Source organism: Hetaerina americana, unplaced genomic scaffold (genome assembly GCF_022747635.1).
Source record: "Hetaerina americana unplaced genomic scaffold, ioHetAmer1.1.p SCAF_9, whole genome shotgun sequence".
NCBI classification, from domain to species: domain Eukaryota; kingdom Metazoa; phylum Arthropoda; class Insecta; order Odonata; family Calopterygidae; genus Hetaerina; species Hetaerina americana.
The window spans coordinates 53,494,246-53,517,129 of record NW_027287538.1 but is presented as its reverse complement, the minus strand read 5'-3'; the positions used below and the strand labels follow the sequence as shown (position 1 = coordinate 53,517,129).

General features: G+C 37.1%; 1 protein-coding gene across 3 annotated transcripts in view; it reads right to left on the bottom strand.

Moving 5' to 3' along the window:
- The window catches only part of Atpalpha (sodium/potassium-transporting ATPase subunit alpha), a 387,348-nt gene that overhangs the window by 337,858 nt on the left and 26,606 nt on the right, over positions 1-22,884 (bottom strand). The window contains exon 1 of one of the 3 annotated variants that reach the window (XM_071597526.1): positions 4,923-4,967. The exons of 1 other annotated variant lie outside the window; for it this stretch is intronic. In XM_071597526.1, coding sequence (XP_071453627.1) covers positions 4,923-4,952 — 30 coding nt within the window. In that variant the 5' untranslated portion in view covers positions 4,953-4,967. Of the gene's footprint in view, positions 1-4,922; positions 4,968-22,884 lie in introns of those variants that run through there. One more of the 3 variants, XM_071597525.1, reaches the window with a different exon arrangement.

The following is a 22,884-nucleotide window of genomic DNA, read 5'->3' as shown; positions in this document are numbered from 1 at the left end:
TCTAGCCAAGAAACGAACCTCTTCAAGTGCTTTTGGAGCAAAATTCCAACTTCGACCTTCCTAAAGTTCAAGAGAGGGGAGAGCTTGACCACCATGGTCAGGCAAGAAATCAAACTACTGATGATTTTTGGAACGTGGGAGTGGACCCAAAACAGGAGGAATGGGAACCTTATTAGTCTGCAATAAAAACTTCACGAGAGGAAACAAGATGATGATATTCCTTCCTCTAGAAAGAAATTATTCATGACAATGAAAAAGTCACAAAATTTTAACCAATGAATACCGGTCTCAACTAATTTTTTTAACACCTGCCAAAGTTGTACATTACTTTGATTTTGTCCTCACTGTTTCAATCACCAAATCTGTATCAATCTCTCAGAATAAGAAGGATCCATTGAAATATTGCCTCATTAACAAAGAGAAGTCAAAGAGGAAATCAGAGTGTAATGTTCTAATTAATATTGCGATACATTATAATACAGAGTATTCTCCATATAACAACTCTTAGCTGAACTGCAATGCCATTAAACTATCATAATTGTTCAAATAAAGGAAATGAAACTCGCGTGTTCATCATTATAAGCTGGTACTCATTCATCACCACCAACAAACAGGACAGTCACAAGTTCATGACTCCAGCTTTAGATATTGAAGTTTCCGATGTTAACTGAATCATTTATGCTAAGAAAATAATGTCATCATAAATATTCAGAATCAATGCATCATGTTCCTTGGTAGTTCTATGGTGCTAAAGAGTTAAAATATTGCCTCTCATACTTAAAAATCCAGCGTGGAAGACCAAGAGACAAGTACATAGGACAAATTAAGAGGACATGAAACAAAAAAGCTATCAGGGAATGAGGGCAAAAACACTAAATAGAGAAGAGTGATGGGCTACAGTAAACCAAACTTAGGAGTGAAATACTGATGATGATAATATTGTGAACAACTTCTCTCTTGTGAAATTCCATCCCTGGTGAAAAGTAGAGATTTGTTAATACTTGGGAATGACATATTATGATAAGACTCCTGAGAATTTCCCTTAGTTTTTAATTCAGTATTGTCTTTCAGATTAGGAAAACTAGTTCTATATAAACAACTTGATTACTTATCACTGTGCTCCTTATACAGCTGTTATAAGAGATTCTGATGTGGTTATAAATATGACTACCAAAACTAAAGAATACATGTATAGTATACACCTAAGGTTGCTACATACCTACCTTCCTTATGATATTGTGCTTCAATAGTCCATATCAGAAAATTAATTTCTATTAATGTCAATATGAAATATATTTAATTTTTTTAAGAATAATTTTCCAGTGACTTTATGTATCCACAAATATGATTTTCTGAAAAATTGAGTAAGTCAAATACCATTCTTTACCCTGATTTCCTTTTAAGTAACCAAAATTTAATGCTGCATGCTGATATCTACAGATACTTCTAAAGCAAATTTTTAACAAGAAATGTACTAAAATAACTAATGCTTTGTAACTGTGTCGTCATTTATCAACTGACTACACCAAGTTAACTCCAATCACAATTTTAAATTGATAATACTGAGAATAAAAATACATGAGGAATATCATTAAAGAGATCATCTTATCACAATAGATATGTAAACTATCAGTGTATCGATATAATTCAATACATACTGCAACATTAACGAATGAGAGCAACATAATTATACTGTATTTTACTTTTGAAAACCTACACTCTGTGAAAGACACGATGCACCCTAAATACATGTTGACCATTACTACCCTAAAATCAACTTTACCTGCAAAGCATATTTTGATAATCATTTAAAACATTTACCAGTACCTACTTAATAGTATGAACAAATTTTCAATGAAAGGAGCATGAATGTATATATGAATAAATTAATTACCATAGTTGGGGAAAATTTCACAAACCATAAAATTAGTCTTCCCAAAATACAAATATTAAACAATATCTGAAACCCCGAAGTACTTCATAAGGAATGTGAAAGGAAATATGTTGTAAATGACCTACATCAGAAAGCTTTCGATATGTATTACAAGTGAGCAATTATAGTTCCAACTTATCTCTGAAATGGGAACCCAGGAAAGATATTACACCAAGACCAATAAATCTATGTGAAACACAATATGCAATATATTGTAGAAAATACAGTTGTGTGCACTTCATTAGCCATTCAGAATAAACAAAAATTTTACACATCAAAAACGACTCTGCCAACATGCTACCATATTGGTTGAAGTATAGTGCAACATATGCATCATGCATTTCTCCTTCAGCCAAAATAAGAGCAAACGTCCTGCATTAGGCATGCATTTCAAATGGTTAAAGACCAAAATGACCCAATTACTATTACTTGGCAATATTTATATTTTCATGTTCATTCATCACCCACGACCCATTTTGACTACACATTTCTCTTCATGATGCCTCAATGCTCAAGTATAATGTCACTTAAAACATACAAGCTCTCATCACTAACACTATTTGCTTATTTGGTATATCCAATAGAAGCTAACGCCCAGTCGACTTGAAACTCAGTCACACACAAACAAGATCACATTCTACAAATGTTTTCTACATGTTGGATAAAATCTTAAAAATTCAAAAGAAGTCGGCAGTCTGCTCCAAAGATTTGAACCTTAGTCCACTGTAAATGCAACATAGGTGATCCATTGGCCCAGACTCCTTATATAGGATTATCTCATGGGCCTATGAGATATCACCATTAACTACCAAGGTGGGATACTTACAGTTTAAGGTCTGCAACTCTACGGCAAGTTTCTCATACCATTGCTGCACATTAATATCTCCACTACACATTTTCTGAGAACATTGTGATTGCTACTTGGTTTTTACTCATCCTTGCTAACTACATATTATAATGCGATAAATAGATGAAACAAAATGAGAACTACGAAGGCGTAACTACATGAAAATCTCATAGAAAAAGGTTCCCACGGATACAATATACTTATAGTGGAATGTTAGGTGATTGCTAATAATGGATCATAAAAAGATTTCTAAAACAAATGAGAAATTCTAATGCAAAACTTTCGTGTTTACCGTTACAGAAGAGAACTTCAATCTAAAACTAAACAAGAATGTTATCATGAATATTAACTTCATTCCACGTATACACATTCATATATGTTGGTTTCAGGTCCATCAGCATCATTATCGGTTCTAGCTACACACACGAAGTGAAGCTTTAAGCTCTACTGTCATAATGTAAAACTTTTCGTTCAATCATCCATGAGTAAACTTTCAATGTAAAGAAAATATATAAAATTGAAGCAATCATGGCTATGTAATCGTGCATTTAACAGGACTGATTTAATCAAACATTATTCACTGAAACTATAGAAGTTCAAAGGATTTCTTTGATAGGATTGGCATGCCACACCTTGGAATTTTTCTGCTGACAGTGGAGTTAACTAAATACAAAAAACACCATTTATGTAAAAGTAAAAATGCTACGGTGTTTGCTATAAAATAATTATTTTAACGAAATAACTTTTGCTGACGATTTAAAAAGGTGGAACGTGTAGTTAATAATACGCTTTTCCCCAGAAAAATGTGATTTACTCATAGGTGCAACGTTTCTAGAACACTATCTGTTAAAAGCTAACTACAAAACAATCATCATGTCAAAATTACGTAAATTAATCCCATCCTTGACACAAATACAATTAAGATTATTGAATGACTTGCAAACCATTGTTTAAGTAACATTTCTCACCAGTATATCTATTAACAATACGATGTTAACTATTCGCTGACTACTACACATAATCTAAAATTAGTTTCATCGTAGGGTCACAAACCGTGGTAAAATTTTCTGCTTTGTTTGAAACAATTTTTCTCATGTTTTGATACGTTCCAAACAAAATCTATACCCATCATTACAGTTCTTAAGATGCTTAAGATCAACCCATAAAATGTTTTGGATGAGAGAGAGAAAACTGAGTGTACTGTGTCATTACAAATGGAATTAGGAATGACTGATATATTAGAGAATTGGATTCTTACAAATTTATAGTTCCAAATTTATCATAAATACATAAATCATGGCCGTTTAACCGTTAGACCGAACAGGCTACTTCAATAATATATTCAATAATAATTTCCAACAACTGATTCTACATCCGAAAATTAAGCAGAAGGATTTTACAAAACAAAGACAAACTAAGAAGCGTAACTATTTCTCAAGCCTGGTATCAAAGTACAAAATAAAAATAAATATTTAACATTCGCAACGATTTTTGTTCTCAAGAGAAAAATATTTGCAATACATAGCGGTGAATGTTGTTGCAAGAAACAAAATAGCCGACCTTAGTGTACCGGCAAAAATTAGTCGATTCATTCCGCACGCATTGCTGTCATTGATCGAACACAAAAAATGGGCGGGATTTTATACACACCCAACACGGGTGCGGAACTACTCGCCGACATATATCAATATACACTTCATTTTTCTCCTCTCATTAAACTTATATTTTCCTCATAAGATCAAAAGTGATTTATGTACACCAAAATATTTGCACTGAGCAATCACACAGTATTATCACTACGCACTATACGCATTTTAATTAGCGGGCAAGGTTACGGGAAGACGGGAGATACGTTCATGATTTAAAAATCGATAAATGGGAAGCTAACTACTAAACTGTCAACATTCACACAGAATGTTAATTCCTATTTTTAAAAGTGACCTTTAAGGCGAGGCGAAGGGAACAGAGCAAGGGGGAGTTTCAGGGTATCGACTGTCCGGCCCACCGACACCTCGGCCTACGCCGGGTGTCTCGTCACAAAGGACTACATTCCACCGGACGAGAGTTCCTAGGACGGAAATTCTGCCAAGACCCAAGCCGTAAAGCGATGAGAAGAAGAAATAAACGAATTTCAAAACTCACCTCGGCCATATCCTTGTCCGATAACGCCATCTTCAATCAGCCAGAAGACCAGATACTTTTTCACTTGTAGTGACGTCAGAACACTTGGTACGTTTTAGTCAAGCCAACGCTTGGAGTGAAGATTCAAAAATCAATTTACGGCATTTGGTGGCACCATTCCAAAAAAATATTTATTAAACTGTAATTTATTTTAGTTATATTATTTTTAAAGCACAATTGAGCTTTTTCATACGAATTTTGAAAACATTTTTAATACTCCGTTGATTAATGTTAGCAGACGCCACGACTGCGCAACCCAGGGCCGAGGGTTATCCGCTGAATTCGAGCAATATAATATGCGTGTGCTGAATTGTCACTGCGGAGCCAAGGCTTGAAATATCTCAATCACTCTGTTTTCATGTATCGATAATTGTATAAGAACATCCACTGCTGACGATGAATATTCAGAGACTAACTAAGGTTAATTTGAATTATGATTATGGAAGAGAATTGTGATATCAGTGCCATCGATCTCGACAAAACATCAAACAGGAAAGAGTTAGAACGGGGGTCCAGTGGCAAGTGATTTGCGGGCGGGCGGAGGGGGGGGGAGAGGGAAGGGAAGGACGATAGCAGGAGCAAAGGGGAGGGTGGGGAGCACCTGAAGTAGTGGGGAGGAGCAGATTTGACGATCTGTGAGGGCGTTTTTGAGTGCAAGCGTTTTGAACATCGAGACTTTTTTGTAATCCCGAAACGGGAGAATTGGATTGATATCGATTTCTCCTTTAAAATGCCGATTCTATTTCTACATAAAATATTTTTAAGTTTTGGATGCTCTGCTGATAGAGATCAATTCGTTGACACAGTATATATTTAATATTTTCTTCATTATGTACAAAATTAGGCCTCTATAAGTGATTTATTCGATTCTTAACGGCCTTGTTGATATTTTGATGCCACCAGTTAATACTCGCGCGTTTAAATATCTAAATAATGACCGGAAGAAAGATAAAATAATACAAATACATGTTGCATACATTTTTAGATAAGATGGCTGGACAGTGGGGAAAATTTAAATATAGTAAAAAAGATATCGCGAGGCGTACTGTATATGAGCAGTATTTGTCTCTACAATTATTATTTTATTTGTTTGACTGATTGAAAACTGTGCTGTTTCCACTCAAGGATAACCGTACATGTTTCAAATTTCAGTGAATGCATGAGATATTTTTTCCAAAAGCTTTTGCGGCCAGCCGCTGAGCAAGAGCGTACTCAACGATGCCAGCTATTGGAAGAAAAACATTTCTTTGCTTCGTTCTTTTCACCAATAGACATTAAGTAGAAAGACACATGTCCATTCAAAAAAAGAAAATGGAGAAAAGTCAGTACCACACTCATAATGATGGATATCTCTTTCATTCAATTATGGTGAATTTTTTTCCGCAAATATATTCGATAAGATGTGTATATTGACTGAATGCTTCTGATGGCATGCATTGTCCGGAATTCAATAGGATTTGAAAAAGATGTATACATTTATTGTCTAAAATGCCTTTTGGGAGCAACCATCAACCGCGACTTGGGCATCGGTGTAAATGTTTACCCCTGCACTCACACCATCACCTTTCTCCACCACCTCTGTTCCTCCAATTTCTCATGGCTTCAGAGGGAACCAAAATATTACGTCCGTTTTCTTTTGCAACTTTTGTTTACCGATTTTTTTTCTTTTTCAATCTCCAATTCGCGAGACAAATTACAAAAAACCTTAAGGAAATTAATTTGGATTTTTATAAATAAGTTTAAACTCAAGAATGTACCATTTAAAGAGTATAAATAGAGAGTGGAAATACTTGTGTATGTTGTTGTTTATGCAGAAGACAATACATTCGATGATACTTAATATTATATACTAATAGTAAATAATATACTCATAGTATAATACACAATTAATCTTGGTCTAAGTTTGTCGAAACTTTACTTTCGGTAAAGAATGACCTTCATATGTTCATGCCTTCGAAAGTTGATTTTGCGCACGTGACTTACGAATTGGTAGCATAGTAGGAAACCTGAGAGCGTCCGTTAAAATTAAATGGTCACGCAGACAGAATAGTAATTAAAACAGTTAAGGCTAACTTTCGTGCAAGTGTCCATATTCACTTATAATTCACGATTTTGCCACAGAATTGATAAATTGGATTTTCATCGTCGTTAGCCCTCGGGAGTTAGTTAGTATTAATCACATTATCAGCCCCCTATCCGTTTAACATCGTGAAGTAATTAATTAACTACTTACTTAATTTATTTTCAACTTTGCTCTGTCACAAAATCAATTTAAATTTCCACAAAGAACTTTTAATGTAGGTAAGTCCTGAAAATAAAAGCTATTCTTCACTATCGGTCTACTATGAAGTTGTTTGGCGAATTGATTCAAATTTTGAAATTGATTTTCTCGCTGAGCTTTATTATTCACTAATTTTTTTGCATCAACAACAGTGACTTCGAACAATTTATTGAATTACTTCATATATGACGTAAATGTAAGGAGTTACTGCAGAGTTAACGGGACGTTCTTTTGCATCAATTAAATCTGAATTCATTTATATTGGACCTGTAATTTTAGAAAAAAATGTAGTGTACTAACACCTTTAGAACTTAAATTTAGGCAACTACGAGCAATAACGCAATTGCCGTTCATAACTGTGCGCAGCGACTGTATTGCGAAATCAAACCCTTCTGTTTGGCATCAATATTTTGTTTATATGTTTCTTCTTCGAACACCAACTGTAGTTTAGTTTCCAAGTTACGAGATACTTTGAATAAACACGATTATTGCGTCTCACCGTTATAATCGCGGCCTTTTCATGGGAAAAAGATATCGGTAAATATATGAAAGTCCTTTCATATTGGTTGGTAAAGGTTTTTTCCCTCAGTTTCTCAATATGGCCTATTCCACCATCGTAATATTGTGGAGGAAAAATTTTCCCCTCGCCGTCATTGTTTTTTGTCTAAAAAACCAGTGTAATTTCCCTGCGCAATAACAGCCTATAGTAGCGTTATGCTTGTTTCCTCGAGTACCTGCTGTCCCTTAACCTTATTTTTCTGACATTTGCGCTGGCGGCTTCCGTTCGTTCGTTCACGGCGACGAGGCATAAACTATCGCGAAAAGGTGGTGTTGGACCAACTCCTTCCTCCCTGGAGAGTCATCGCCCATCCCCCCCACTATCTAAGTGACTAGGGAAGGAGGGTCATGGGTATTTTTGGCGACAAAAGCCGACGTGGGGACGGGATATACGTAGTGCAGCCCTGGTGGGGATTCTTCAAAAACCCTCACTCATCGTCTCATCCGTCCCCCGGAGACTTTTTCCTTTGTCCTCTCCGCATCATTTCTTACCCCATCATCCCGCCCCACCTATGGCTCTTATAAGCCCCCCCTCTCCCCGAGGGCTCTTCCAATATCCGCGACTCCTCCATCACACCCAAAGTGAAGAAAAAGCTAGGATTGCTGTGGGGGTTTAATGAGGGAGGGTGGGAAGGGGTGCCTAGATAGGGGAATACCCTTCCTGTTTCTCTGAGGAGCTTGGTGTAAAGCTACATCGAAACTTAAGCTTAACCATGACCGTGCCCTGGATGGATATTCTTCGATTGAAATTTAATTAATTGCGGGTTGAAGAATTTAAAGTAAAATTCAGTACAAAAGAATTGCAGTAGCTAACCGGAATAGCAATGAAAGTAGGGAAATAGAGTGTACGCTTGGATTGAGAAAATGATGGAACGGAAGGATGAAGTGAATTGCTGCTGAAAATTAGTTTTTTTCCCGACCAGATGGATAAATAACCAACCAATTCAACCGGATAGGAGTATTTCGCCCATTTTGAGTATGGTTTCCTCAAAAGAGTTGACGCTCAAAATGTAACGCATGTGTATTATTAATAGCCACTACAGAAACCAACTTGACATTTGCATTGAAAGGCGAGAGTAGAGATCACCTCGTAATTTAAGTGCTTTCCAGTAGGAGTGCCCAGAGGTGTCACCGGGAATCTAGTCCTGCTTGTCAGTATCTCATTGTTATACCCATCAGGCTACCACGAAGTACTTAAAATACATTAATTTAAACACATATTCAAAGGGAAGACAAACAAAGATGCTTTAAAACTGGTTTATTACATTTTTCTGGTATAATAACCATTTTAATTTTTTTGTCTCACATAATGTTATTATTAGCTATCTAAGACAAATTCAGCGTTTTGCGGCTTAACTTACATGTTTTTTCATGTCACTATCATTAAGTCCAGAATTTTTTTATTTTAATTAAGTTAACCACAAAGCTACTTTTAATGATGGAGGTCTTGTTCACACCCTAAAGTTTTGAGTGCAATGATACCTTTAGCATGGTCACAATTATTAATCATCAAGTTCTCCATTACAAAATTTACCAATTAGAACGCTATTAAATAATTTGTCATAGTTTATAACTTAAAAATTCATATATTTTTTATCGTTTTTTAAATTTTAGCCTGAGTTCAACGTGAGCCTCTTCTGTAAAAAAAACCCTCCACCATTATATTTCTGGTGAACCTCTCTTTGTCAATTACAAACTCAAAATAATTGCTGAAATAACCTCTTTCACTATTTACTCTTTTCTCATTAGCCATCGCAATCATGCTAGTCCTTCAGAGTAATGCACTGAAGTACAAGTAGGTTCAAAGATGTGCGTCAAGTGTGGACCCAAGGCGGAACAAAGAAGATGTCTCGTTAACGGCTACGGTAGGGAACATCATTAGGCAAAATATTTGCGGAAATATTGCTAGTACTTTTTAAAGCAATTAGTTAAGGAAATTATTTCATATTTTTATCATTTAGAAGGTAAGTATGTAAGCATAATGAAGGTCATTTTTTCGTGTAAGCAACCATCTTAATTGGAGGGGAATAAGGATTTAGGGTACAGAGAGAGAGAGAGTGTGTGTGTGTGAGAGAGAGAGAGGGAGGGTAAAGACGGAGGGAAGAGTTAAGGCTGAAACTTTGAGGGGAAAGGACGAGAGATGGCTAATGAGATAGATGGGATGATTGATTAAGTTCCATATTAATCGGTGCGAGACCGGGGGGAGGGGGGTTTCTGGTCCCGCTGCTTCGCCATCAGCCAGTGGGGGTCAGGGGAGAAGTCGGAACGAGAAGGGGGAGAGTGCGTACGTAGTTCAAATGACGTTTGGCTGTTAGGAAGCGGGGAGGGAGGGTGGGGACGAAAGACCCTTCAGGAAGAGCAGGAGATCGACGGAAAGTTGCCTCAGCAAGCGGAAATGGCGAGATTGATCCGACGAACGTCATGGCGCAAATCTTATAAAAAAACGACAAAGAGAACATGGTATCTTAATTAACGGGGTAAAATTGAATTGAATCGTTTTCATAGTTGCTGAGTGCTTTACAGGAGCGATACGAGAAATATGGAATGGGGATAAGCCACAAGTAAATCCAAATAATGAGTTTATCATGAAATAAGAAGGTAAACAATAAATCAGGAGTAAATAAAGTAGAGTAGGTGGCGAAGTTGAAGAACATGAATAGCATTTTAGAAGAAAATGGGCGCAGTAGTGGGGGTACTATTAGGAGAAGTCGGAGGAATCATGCCCAAGGAGGGGGTTGATCGCAAGAAGAACAAGAAAAGACGTAAATGAAATATTGTACAAGGCTTTATTCGGAGAGTAGCTCTGTATGTAACCGAAACCTGGCCTTTGTGGCAAGAGGATTATCGTAGATTGAAGGATTTTAAGCAGTGGGAAATGAGAGGGAGGAAGAAGATAAGTTGGAGAGAGACGAAGATTAACGATAGAGATGATAACGTTTGTGGTTCAATCAAAGTGGTTAATTAAACCATGAAATGTAAGTACGTTCTATTACGTTATCGAGCTTCATGACTATTGTATGTGTCTAAACCAGCCAAGAATTATTTCTATTGAATAAACCATTTGAAAACGAACAATTCTGTTACCTAGTATTTATTTTATTTTTATTGCTATGTAACTGCTCGTATTTTGGGGAAATAACTCATTTACCTCAAGATAAAATGTTTTTATTAAGAAACCAACCGCAATGAGAGCCCTCTATAGTGCATCGTTTTCGGTGTAAAAACTTCAATAGTCCAAATAAGGGGATAAATGTGTCAGCTGTTTCCTTAGATTTATAAATATTAAAATCTACGTCTTAAAACAAAAGTAAAGACTTGTAGTGTGAGCAAATATACTGTAAATAGGTATGAATTAGTATTGCACAATTATTTGGACACCTTATAAACAGAAGTGTGCAAAAACAAATTCGCGTATGTTGTGACACTCAATGAATCGGAGACATGGGGCTTCGAAAAAAAACAGAGGAGAGAGAAAGAGAATTTCTGAAATCCTGGAGCTGAATGAGGGAGCTGAAGGCGGCAATGATGGAGTGAGAAAAATGGAAATATAAGGAAAATGAAAAAAGGACTACATTACAGTACAAGAAAGAAAAAAGAGTATCCGATGGATCGGTCAATCACATTTTGAGACAAATGGAAGATTTGTAGGGTTAGAGGAGGGGAGTTCGCGCGAGAAAATACCGAGGATCAAATAAAGAGAGATGTTGGACGGTAGAGCTATTACGGAGTAAGGAAGTTAGCATTAGAAAGGGAAGAGTGGAGGATTACAGTGAATCGGTCTTCCGATCGTTGACTCATTGTCTACAGAGGATGATTGTGATGAATAGCTCACAGAGAGGATTCATGGTTGCATACCCATTATGGATTGCTGTCTACCGTTTAGAAAGACGTAGGCAAGAGAGTAGGTGATTGAACACATCTTACATAGCAGCATATTTTTTTTGGAAAAAATCGCATATTCTAGGAGTTCAACAGTGTTCCGAAACAGAAGAGATGAGTGTAAATTTAGTACGTTAGTGCTCAAAGGAGGTATTTCCTGGACACACGACCAATATCGCCGTAAAGAGGGGTGAATAAAAAAATGGCACACCGATAAAATTGAGTTCTGACGCTCACCAAAATTTCGCATCATAATTGTACACTGATAATTGAATGAGGGGTTTAACAATGAGGATTACGTGGGCATTTGTGAGGATTAATTTTTCCCCACATATTTTTTTTTCATTCTCTCTCGAGAATGAAGATGGCAACATAAAATTTCATTACCTTTATTTTACTCGTCGAAAAAGAACTCATCTCCCGAGCCGCACTCGTCGCAAGTGCCTTCCACTATTTGCCGTCCATTTCCCATCGCTAAAAGCTCTCGTGAATAAATCGAAGTGGCTGAGCTTCGACTCGAAAATAAAATCATTCCAGCGACGATGCATTCATTGAATTAATGAAGAGGGCTGCGAATTGAAAGGCCTCCCACTCTATCTCTCTCCCCCCCCCCACCCTCCAGTTCCCTGTCGGCGGAGATGGGCCCCGGGGAATTTGTCAAGAGCGTGTCAGCTTAAATGCACTCATTTGAAGCTCATTGTAATCAATTTCCGCATGGATGGCATCATTCTGAAAGGTTACTCCACTCGACTCTAGGTAAGGGATCCACAAATTATTTTTCAACAAAATGGAGAAAAGGTGGAAATAATTCCTAAGTTGAATTTCGTCAGCGCGTCTTGCAATAGACCAAGATATTTTTTCGGATATGCGTACATGTTAATTTAAAAGTAGGAAAATTTTTGACTAAGATGTGTAAGTAGAACTTATGCTTTTGGGTTGTAATTAAAATGCTTCTAGCCTTGGTATAATTAAGTTATTAATCATAATCGAAGATAAGACTTTAATTTTCCCGTCGATCGTTGGTATAAATGTAAAAAATTCTTTTGTTTATATTGGTTTGGTACTAATGCGGATATTTAGCGTAATTCACAACTTCGGATCAACCAAAATCTTATTATGACCCTTATTCTTAATCTTCTTTCGTTCAGTCGCACGTTGCTTCCGTATATCAAATCCTTCGCATGAGTTAGTCGCAGATCTGGCTTCTATGCTCTTTTTTTATTTTTATTACTGGTGTTTTGATACTCCCAGCCATCCATATTTGGTTTATGTGTGAAATAATGTAATCCTAACTGATTTACCCATAAATAATGCTGACGCTCTTCTCATCCCCTCCATCCCTCTCTCGCTTTTTCTCTCGTTCTCAGTTTCATGGCGTCCCCTCCCTCCCCCTAAAGGAAATATTTTCCATCCTGTTCCCTCGGGCACACTCCTCACTCCACCCGTTCCTTATCGGAAGCTGTGCGTGTGGAAGAGGGGAAAACTTTGCTTGGCTTCGATCATGCATGGCTTCCTTCTTCCTTCTCTCTAAGAAGACGATTTTTGTGAAAGGGTGGAAGGAAACCTTTTTTGTCGCAATCGACTTAAGCACAGTATGCAGGAAACAGGTATCAAACTGCTTTGCGTTATACTTGCGATCCAGTAAAAATCGGAAATGAACCGTTTTGTGAGATATAATAAAAATTTCCCTCGGCCGAGTGAACAAAAGAGTGTTGATAAAACGACATAATAAGACCCGGAAATCAGAAAACTATTCAGTCTCGAACATGCTGTTAACACCAGTGGGTGCTTCTATCACTATACGTGTTATTTTGCATGGAAAATTATTTGAAAGTATTTCACTCGCTAATGAACACTAATATTTCCCTATGTCCACCCTATTTGTGAACAATTGATTCCTGCTTTGGCTTCTCATTTACTCAGATTCTCAAGCATTTTACTCATAAATTGCACTCGATGAATTACGTTAATTTTACACATGCTATTCAAGTTCTCCGGTAGTAAGCGAAACGGAAAGATCTAATGGAAGCACATTTTTCCTTTTTAGTAAAGCTATTGAAAACTTTACCCCAGTTAGGCGCTTGCCCGTACCCCGATTTATTTCTGGGCGAGCTATTTTCTTCACTGCCATTTTAGTATGTTTGCGCAGGTGCGCCCGAAAACGTGTTTCTTTTCCAATCCATTTGTATTGAAATTAAGTTCGTGCCTTGGAATAGGTTCATCAAAAACTTTCATCTGACCTTTCTGTCTCCATAAAATTGTCCAAACACATGATTATCGAATTAAATGTTAAATTTGCCAGTAGCCACTACTTCAAAACTTACGTGCTATACGCACGGCATTAAATTTATTTTCCAAGAAAAGAATTTCTTCCCGCGCTTTATAACATTTATGGGTTTCATTTATCAACACGGAAAAGTATACGATCTGACTACCCTCCGTGCTTTTTACTTTGCCCGTGTTTCCCATTTCTTAAAATATTGCTCCAAAATTTCATTCGCTCTCCCATGCTCTTCTCTCCAATTGCTTGAATGTCACATAAATGTCTTCCTATGAATAGTTAGATGTCGCCATTAATGTTTCCTTCTTTCAGCATGAAATTAGATTGGATGTTAGTATTTACCTCAACATTACTCCCCTAACTGATCGCAATTTACAAAATGATATTAAGTCTTTCAAAGAAAAATAGTCACCAAAACCTCTTTGAGTGCTTTAACGCACGGTGCGAATCAACGTACGATTTCACACTAAACGTTTATTCATCTTCCTATTCCATCAGGCAATATAATACAATTTGGAAACGCCATCTTGAATTTTCATGCACCTAACATCTGACATGCACCTCATTGTCTTTGCGTCTACTACTAATAGCTTAAAACTCTTGTATTCAGCTCTTCGAAATTCTTGTCTCCTTCACTTTAAAATAGAAACTCATGGTCACGTGTTGAGTTTTTTTTGTCATTTTTTACATTTGTTCTTTACTCTTTTTTCTTATATGTTAAATTTAATTAGTCTCGAGCGGTTTTTTAATTATAAATAATAAAACATTAAGGTAATTACAAATTTTTCTACGAAACAAACTCAACGCGGACTTTTTGGGAAGTCTTTTAGGGGACACGCACCTAATTTCAAGCGAATGACATTAATAAAAAATCGATGGATGAAGGAGGAGAAAGTGGTTTTTCCGTCATGGCAGGAGTGGTGGGAGGAGGGGTGTCTCCCTGTCTTCGCCAGTTTTACCCCGTTTATAAGAGATGAAATTTCACCACCTCCCTTCCTCCGCCAATCCCCGTGTCAGGAAGAGGTGCTGATAAACGTGAAAAAGTGATGATGCTCACTGAATTCCGCAGGAGAACATTTTTCAGCCTAATGAAATGCTCATTCCGTCGCCGAAAGACCTCGTCCATCATTGTGTCGAAGGGGATTCTCCGCGTATTTTGCCGCTCCCTCTCCTGCAGCCAACCGCGCGACTACCTTCAAGCGTCAACCCTCGGAACCGAGAATTTTTGGAAAATAAACTCAAGGTCTGCGATTAAAAATTTAAGGTAGGCCGATGGGAAGTTGGAGAAGGCGATAAAGCGGGAGAAAGCGGGACGAACTTGGGCGGAAATTATCGGGGCCCTCGTACCGCTCGCTCGATTCCCCTCCCCAATCAGCAATCGACTATCATCAGAATCGAGGCGATACCTCTATTTTCTATTTCAGGTATTCCTGATTACTTAACTCTGAATTTGGCATACTTTACTGACCATATTTCCCACAAGCGAATCCTGAAAAAATATTGTTTTGACACTGATAATTTATCATATGAATACATTGAAAAAAGGAAACGTTGGAATATCACCTCTAATTGCATTAACGTAATAGTGAAATGATGACAACCTTTACATACTTTTTGATAAAATATTCGGATCAAGTCGTTCTGAAATAGTTAATTTTACCTAAATTATATGCCAAGGTACATGGCTGTCCACCCTATAGTTTCTTTGGTGACATAACATGAGTTATAGGGTTAAGTAGTGGGCTCAAGTAGTAGGTACGCTTTCGGTTTTAATCGAGTCACAGAAAATAAGGCAAAAAATATCTAGTTCCAAATAAATGATAATGAGTATTTTAAATCTAAATTTAAGGATAACATATATTTTGTCGACATTTTAAATTGATTTGAGGCTTCTTGTAAATAACCTTTTTTCCTCACAATAGCAATTATTTCTGCTTCCCCAATGACTGAGTTCAATGAGAAGTGGAAACAATATGTTATTCCGAACAATATTACTGTATAAAGCAATCAGGTAGCATTATTGTTATAGAAATAGAACCATACTAAGCTTAAATTCACTCATTGCCAATAGTATTGTTAACTTTGTGAAAATATAATTTTTTACCACGCGTTTCTCCTTGAAGAAGTCTTCTGCACTTGAAAGGTGAGAGGGGGATACTTGTGGGGCCGTAACCACCCCTCCCGCTCTCATTTATGTCGTAAAAAAATGGAGGTCACCCTCTCCGGCGACTGCGGGAATTAAACGCAAGGGCACCCACCCTTACAGGCGCCCGCCCTTTTAGGGCGCCGTAAAAACCCACTTCGACTTTGAGCGTCTAGTTTAAGAGCGATTGTTTGTTCAGCCTCGAGGAAACTTTGTCAAATTTGTGACGCGAATGTATTTATTGGTTCCGCCGTTCCACGAATCGTCTCAAGGTGCACAAATCAATATCACCGACCGACGCCGGGCTCGTAGGGTTATTGACGACGCGCTCGTGACGGGAGGGTTAAGCACGGAAGGGGACGGGTTTAATTTTGGGTTCCTTCCGTCGATGTCTACGAAATGAGAGAAAAATGATGAAGAAATATCTTAAGTTTTCGACGGAATTCTTCCAAATGGGATTCGTCAATAAAAAAATTCTCTCTCAGCCATGGTTAAACTCAAGGGAGGACTGGATCGAAAGGGTGATCTGATGGTCAAGCACATCTCGTCCTCCCCTCCTTCATTTTCAAATTTATTCTATCCAAACATGTTGAGTTTGAAGACCAGAATTATAATCAACGCTAGTGCTGTGCCATAAATTATAATGCGTTCATAATAATTTCGCCTGCAGTATAAAGGTAGCAATTGCATGTTGGCATGGGAGGTGTTAAGACCTAGTAGAAAACATTTCTCACTGATGAGGGCAAAGGTTTATTGGAAGAAAAGTTTTGGCTTTTCCTACGTCTCAAGTATAATGATCATTTTTTGTGAAAATAAATATAAATCATTAAAATTGTGAACTGTCTCCAGCACTCAGTTGCACGATGAATATTTTTCTCGCACGTTTCCGTATTCCTGAACTCAAGGGATTCCTACAGATCGCATCAAATTTGTTCTTAAATTTTGCGGTAATATTTTTGTTTGACTTACGGAAAATTTTGATACTCTTTTTTTTACCTTCCTGGACATTCCTTTCTCGTATACTTCAGGGCAGAGAAAACCTTTCACTTTCATGCCTTATGGAAGTGTTTGACGATAGCGGGCGTAGTAAAATATTTGGGTGGCACATTTACATTAGACCTAATATGGGGAAAAACCTCCCAAAATATCTGTGAAAGTCATTTAGCTTCACCAATCATACTACAATACACCAAACAAACAATAGCTCAAGCCAACTTCCAGTTAACTTGAGGTATTGTTTTAGTATTTTTTTGAGCACAGGCTGATCAAAATTTCAGATTTATAAAGAAGTACACATGACAAACATTCATTCTATTGGTAGAAATTGCAATGAATGTACAGAAAGGTTAGCACAATTACTGAAAAAATGCATGGAATTGCAGTGGCTAGATTTCATACGTCTTAAATAAAAATTTAAGTCACAAATATAAATTTAAATATTTTGTGTTTTTTACGAACCCCGATTGAATACTTGCGATTCCACATTATTTCTGTGGACGGAAAAAAAATAGAAATTGAGGGTAAATGACTGTCGCACAAACCAACTATAGTAATCCTATTGCCTCCCACATATTTCATAATAAATAGAAGATGAGTGTACGAAAAACCATTGCAGGTGATCACTGATAAATTATGACCTATTTATTATTATCGAAATACGAATTTCAACTGATGGTGCATAGTACTCCTCTGCCAATCACCTATGTTGTGGAGAGACGACTAGTAATGTACTAATGATGATCGTCGATGCTTGTTCAAAGGGTAGGCTGTAGGTGGAAGAAAGAAAAAAGGTAAGGATTCGAAGAACTATTTAGATATAAATGTGTTCAATGAGCTCCGAATAATATATTTAATAACCATCATGAAAGGGGAAATGGGTCGAAGATGCTCACGATCAATACAAATCATCACGTTGACGGTAGGGTGGAAAAAAATTTTTCCGGTATCTCTGAATATTGGATTCATATATCCAATACCGGGAACGGTGTATAGAGCGAGAATTATTATTGGGTGGGGGGCTGGGAAGGATGGCAGCAAAGTAGGAGGTCCACTGGCGCCTCCTCGAGGCGGTGGAGTTTCTCCGAAGCCTTTCATTGTGTATTCACCGATCTTATCTTCGTGGTGGGCATCCAGTGAAGTGAACAACATTTTGGTTGGTTTATTGGAATTGGTTTCTCGGTAAATTATAGGCGTCAGAGGGGTGAGGAAAAATACATCCTTGAATTAAATTAAGAACAAATGCTTCACCTGAGTGAACTTACGTGTGAACACTAATCATCTGAACCACAAAAGAAATGAAATATTACCAATTTCTCAAAAATGTAAAGGGCTTGGAATTTATGTATCAATTTTCGATACCAATGAAATCTTTGACAGGCCAAACAATAAAAAATGCATATCATGTGGCAAAGGTTGCTCTCTTTTAATTAATTGGAGAATTTTGGATACAGATGAGACCCACAAGGATAATATTAATATTAGAAATATCGATTACATTTCCTTAAAAGGCATGACATTATTCTTGTTTTTGAATAATTTCCTTAGTATTTTTTTTTAAATGTTTACTTATATGTCCCCCTAAAGTTAGCTAATTATTACTTTTCGACCTTTTTGAAGAAATGAAATATGCTTCAGAAGAGTTCCCTCAAATCCAAACGATTTTCCCCGAGGGAAGACTTTAAATTTTCATCTCAACACTTTGTCACACCTCATAAATTTAACTTTTACGATGCTTTTTCACCATAACTCGTATCGTAGGAACGTAGAGATTATTTCTAAAAAAAACGACCTTCAAAATATTTAACTTTGAGAAGAGATAAGATGCTTCGTTAATTTACAGTTGAGGGACGTTCTCGAAAAAAATCGAGCTTGGGCGGTGCTGTCACTACGGTGCGCATGCCGTTATTATGTTGATTGACACTTTCGGGAAACAATTTAGAAATTCACCGGAAAATACTCGGAAGGCACTACGGTCAAGATTAAAATCCTCCAGTAAGGTCGGCCAAAGGCGTTGCCTCTAGCAAATTGTGGTTTCATTTTATCCTCGTCAGCCAGAGTCCGCATTGATATTAATTAATTCATACGTGTGAAAAGGAGTACGAAGCAGCCATCGCGCGTTCTGTGGCGTAGAGAGTTGAGAGAGCATTAGGGGAGGGTTTAAAAAGGACGACGGAATGTAATATCGATGAAGTGCAAAATTCACAATTCGAGCAAGTTCCCCAAGGATCGGGATCCAATTAGAAATGGATATTGAGACTATTAAAGCATTCAATTCAAAACACATTTAGGCGGGAGATATGAAATATCTAGACGCGCTTACGTATCACTTTGCTTTACTATACTATATGCTGCTTTTCAGTGGGATTGGCAGTTTCTCTCTTAAGCCATCGACGGCATTCTTATCTCCCGAGGGTTTTTTTTGTGGGGGGAATTATAAAACAGCATCGATTGTTTTGGGCCGAAGTTTTTTTCTTGATATTTTTTTCACTTCCACACCATTCGAAGGAGAGAAGATAAGGGAATGGGGGATCGACAGTATTTTTTTTTCACGCATCGGACGATCTTTCATTTTAAAATGGATCTCACCCGGAGACTTTTAAGTTCCCTCCCAGAAGGAAGCTTGCTTGCGGCGAAGGGAAAAAAATCCATTTTGTGAGTCCCTGTCGTATCTGTGCGTTATTTTTAATTCTTCCCTCCTACCCTCTCTGACCCTCACTGCAAAGATTTATGACAATCGTGACCAAACCGTAGCTCCTCCTCACTCTCTCAATATCCCTGGCGAATTTTGAAGAATTCACTGGAACAAATCGTTGATTCTGAATGAAGTTCACAACCAGTTGGACGTTTAAGAAGAGGTGGGACCTCAGTGCTTCCACGCGCCGTGATGGAGGTATTCCTTCGCTTGGATGGCGCGAATCGAATCAATTCATTGGTCATCGAAAATGTTAGACTCTTGGAAATAAATATTCATTGCCAGTGAAAAAAAAATATTCGAAAATTTTTCTTCATTCCCAAGGTAAGTTACAACAATTGACTTTTGCTGGAGGGACGAATATGAATTTTTATCACATAAGAAATGCAAATTACACTGTACGCGCTTATTCAAAGATTTGTATGATTTTAGAAACAATTGAGGAAGATTTAAGTCATTAAGTGAATGGAAGGATAACCCATTATTCTTGAACTACCATCTCTTTAAATGAATGCTTCGAATTTGTTTAAGTCCTCACCAAAGATGCTCAAACACTCACAAGATGGACGATGTGATAAATGCTATAAGCAGAGGAAGGAATATTCAGAATTTCATTTTTTCAGAATTCATTCAGAATATTCAGAATTTTATTATTTTCATGAAGAGATAAGGAAAATGTCCTTAATTGCGAAAATGATGATATTTATTTTAAACATGCATCAAGAGATAATTACAACGATCGCCGATGTCTCCTGTTTGTTATTGCCATCGGTGACGATAGCTTGACTTCCTCCAGCGGCTCATTATTCTCGATCGCGGATATCCCGATCATTGTTATCAAGGTAATAGAGCAATTTTGCTCAAAATTGGAAAGACGGGAACGTCTTTTAGATCTTAATATGATTTTGTTAACAGCTTGAACTAAATGAACTCAGAAAGGGAAATATTGAAAGATCTGGGTAATTTCTTCTACGGTGACTACTAGTATTTCACTAATACATTTGATATGCTTAAACAGAACAAATTTGCATCGATTTGAAACTTGTCAATGCATTCATAATTTTGATCAAGTTTTCACATTTATTGGACTATGCAACTGGCAGTTAACTGCCAGTTACATATACGAATATTTCATTTTAGTCCATTTTGATCTCTTTTGCATGAATTTAAATTACACAAGACATTCTATCTAAATTAATGAAGAGCAAATATAATAATATGAATTTTATTTTTTATCTTTCACTCTTTCAGTCTGAAACTATATTGAAACAAAAGATGGGTTGCTGAATTCATTTAACAGGAAGTAATAAAAGCTGCTCAGTTATTAATATCATTTCAGAACATTTACAAGTAAGTAGTAAAGTACAACCAAAATAAACTTTAAACTAACAATTCCTCTTTTTGCTTGACTGGTTATTTTCTGGGATTTTTACCTGAAATTTACTACCGAAAAGATTTCCTTCTTAATCCACTTGCCAGCTTCGAAGCCTCTTGCTCTAATTTCGTCTGGTGTCAGCACACTGAAATAGATATCTAATGAACTGAAATGTGGGTTTTAACGGCGATAAATCAACTAATCTGACTGTGTATCAGTGGAAGATACAGGTACACCGCCAGTACCATGGAAACGGTGACAACATGTCGTATGGAACAATGCGATGCTTGGAATTCGGTTGACGGAGAAATTGAGAACCAGCGGATTTAGATTTCCTCGTAAGGGTGGCATCGGTGTTACCCTGTCATCCGATTGAACATCGACGAGAGAATGTTTGTTCAGTTATGAGGGCACGGAATCCCTCAGAGCAATCGCCTTATTGTTTTGAAGTAATGGGAAATTGTGACGGGGCAACATGGAATATCGATAAAGAACTTGAGGAAATAAGTTGTTCACAATCGATCCCTGCGTGCTGTAAAGTTGTGACGTGATTTGAGCATTATCACTTTCTAATCGATAGTTATCGTCAAAATTACTACGGGATTAATTCAGTAATGCACGGTAAGTTGATGATTTTGCACCAGTGAATGGCTCGCAACTACATTTAGCCTGAGGTATAGTGAATGAGGACTGCGCACATCTCTTTGCGACAGTTCAACCTTATGAATTAAGTGGTTAGTTAAGATATTGTTGATATTTGGTGGACTTAAGTTCCCTTGAGAAGTAGTAGTCTTAAGCAAAATCTCTGCCATCAGAGACGTCTTTTATGCTTGATGGGCCTTCATCTTTGTGCAATTTAAACCACTCGTTCGCCGCTTCTGCACTCACTCGGCCCACTAATTTGGAGATCATCATCGCCAAGGACACCCTTTTGCAGCGCTGAGACAAGCTCTCCGTCAGCGACTGACACAACTTCAAAAATATTTAGTTCGTCGATCTCTTATACGAATTTTGAACGTGAAATTTTACGCGTAATTAATTATAAAAAAATTGTTACTCACTGAAATTAATACGGATAAAATGATAGTAAAGATATACTTAAATGAAAATCTTGCTAAACATTGAAGTTAAAATTAAACGCTGAATCATAAACTACTAAAGGATCGCAAAAACGCTTTTTAAAACACAATAAACGCTCTGAGGAAGGTCTGCAGTTGTACCAATACGATGGAAATTGGGTAATAAGGTCCATTGTGTCACGAGGAAATACTTTGGCCCTAAGTGGCGTGTTATTAATAAAGCGATTCCAAATATTAATATTGGTGTAGGTTTACAGCATCACAAATATTTAACGAAATACGCTTTAATGACTTTCGACGACTACTTTCTGTAGGAGTATTATTGATGAAAGATTGTAAAGATAAATCTATCGCACTGAGGATATTTTCCTTTATAATGCAGCAGAGGGGAAAGTAGGGTTAAGATAAAGTTCTTTGTTGGATGGTCATCATTCAGTGAAAGGTGGTCGATGATTTTGCCTGCTGGGTGTCCTGCAAAACTGAGTGGCAAAATATCAGATGAGTGGACACGTGTTCCAAAGTAGAAATCATTGGAGAACTAGATGTGATTGAAACAAAACAATAATCTCCAAGAAATGTCATCGAAAATACATCATATATTTTTTCTTTCTGTCTTAGAAAGCCATATAACATGAC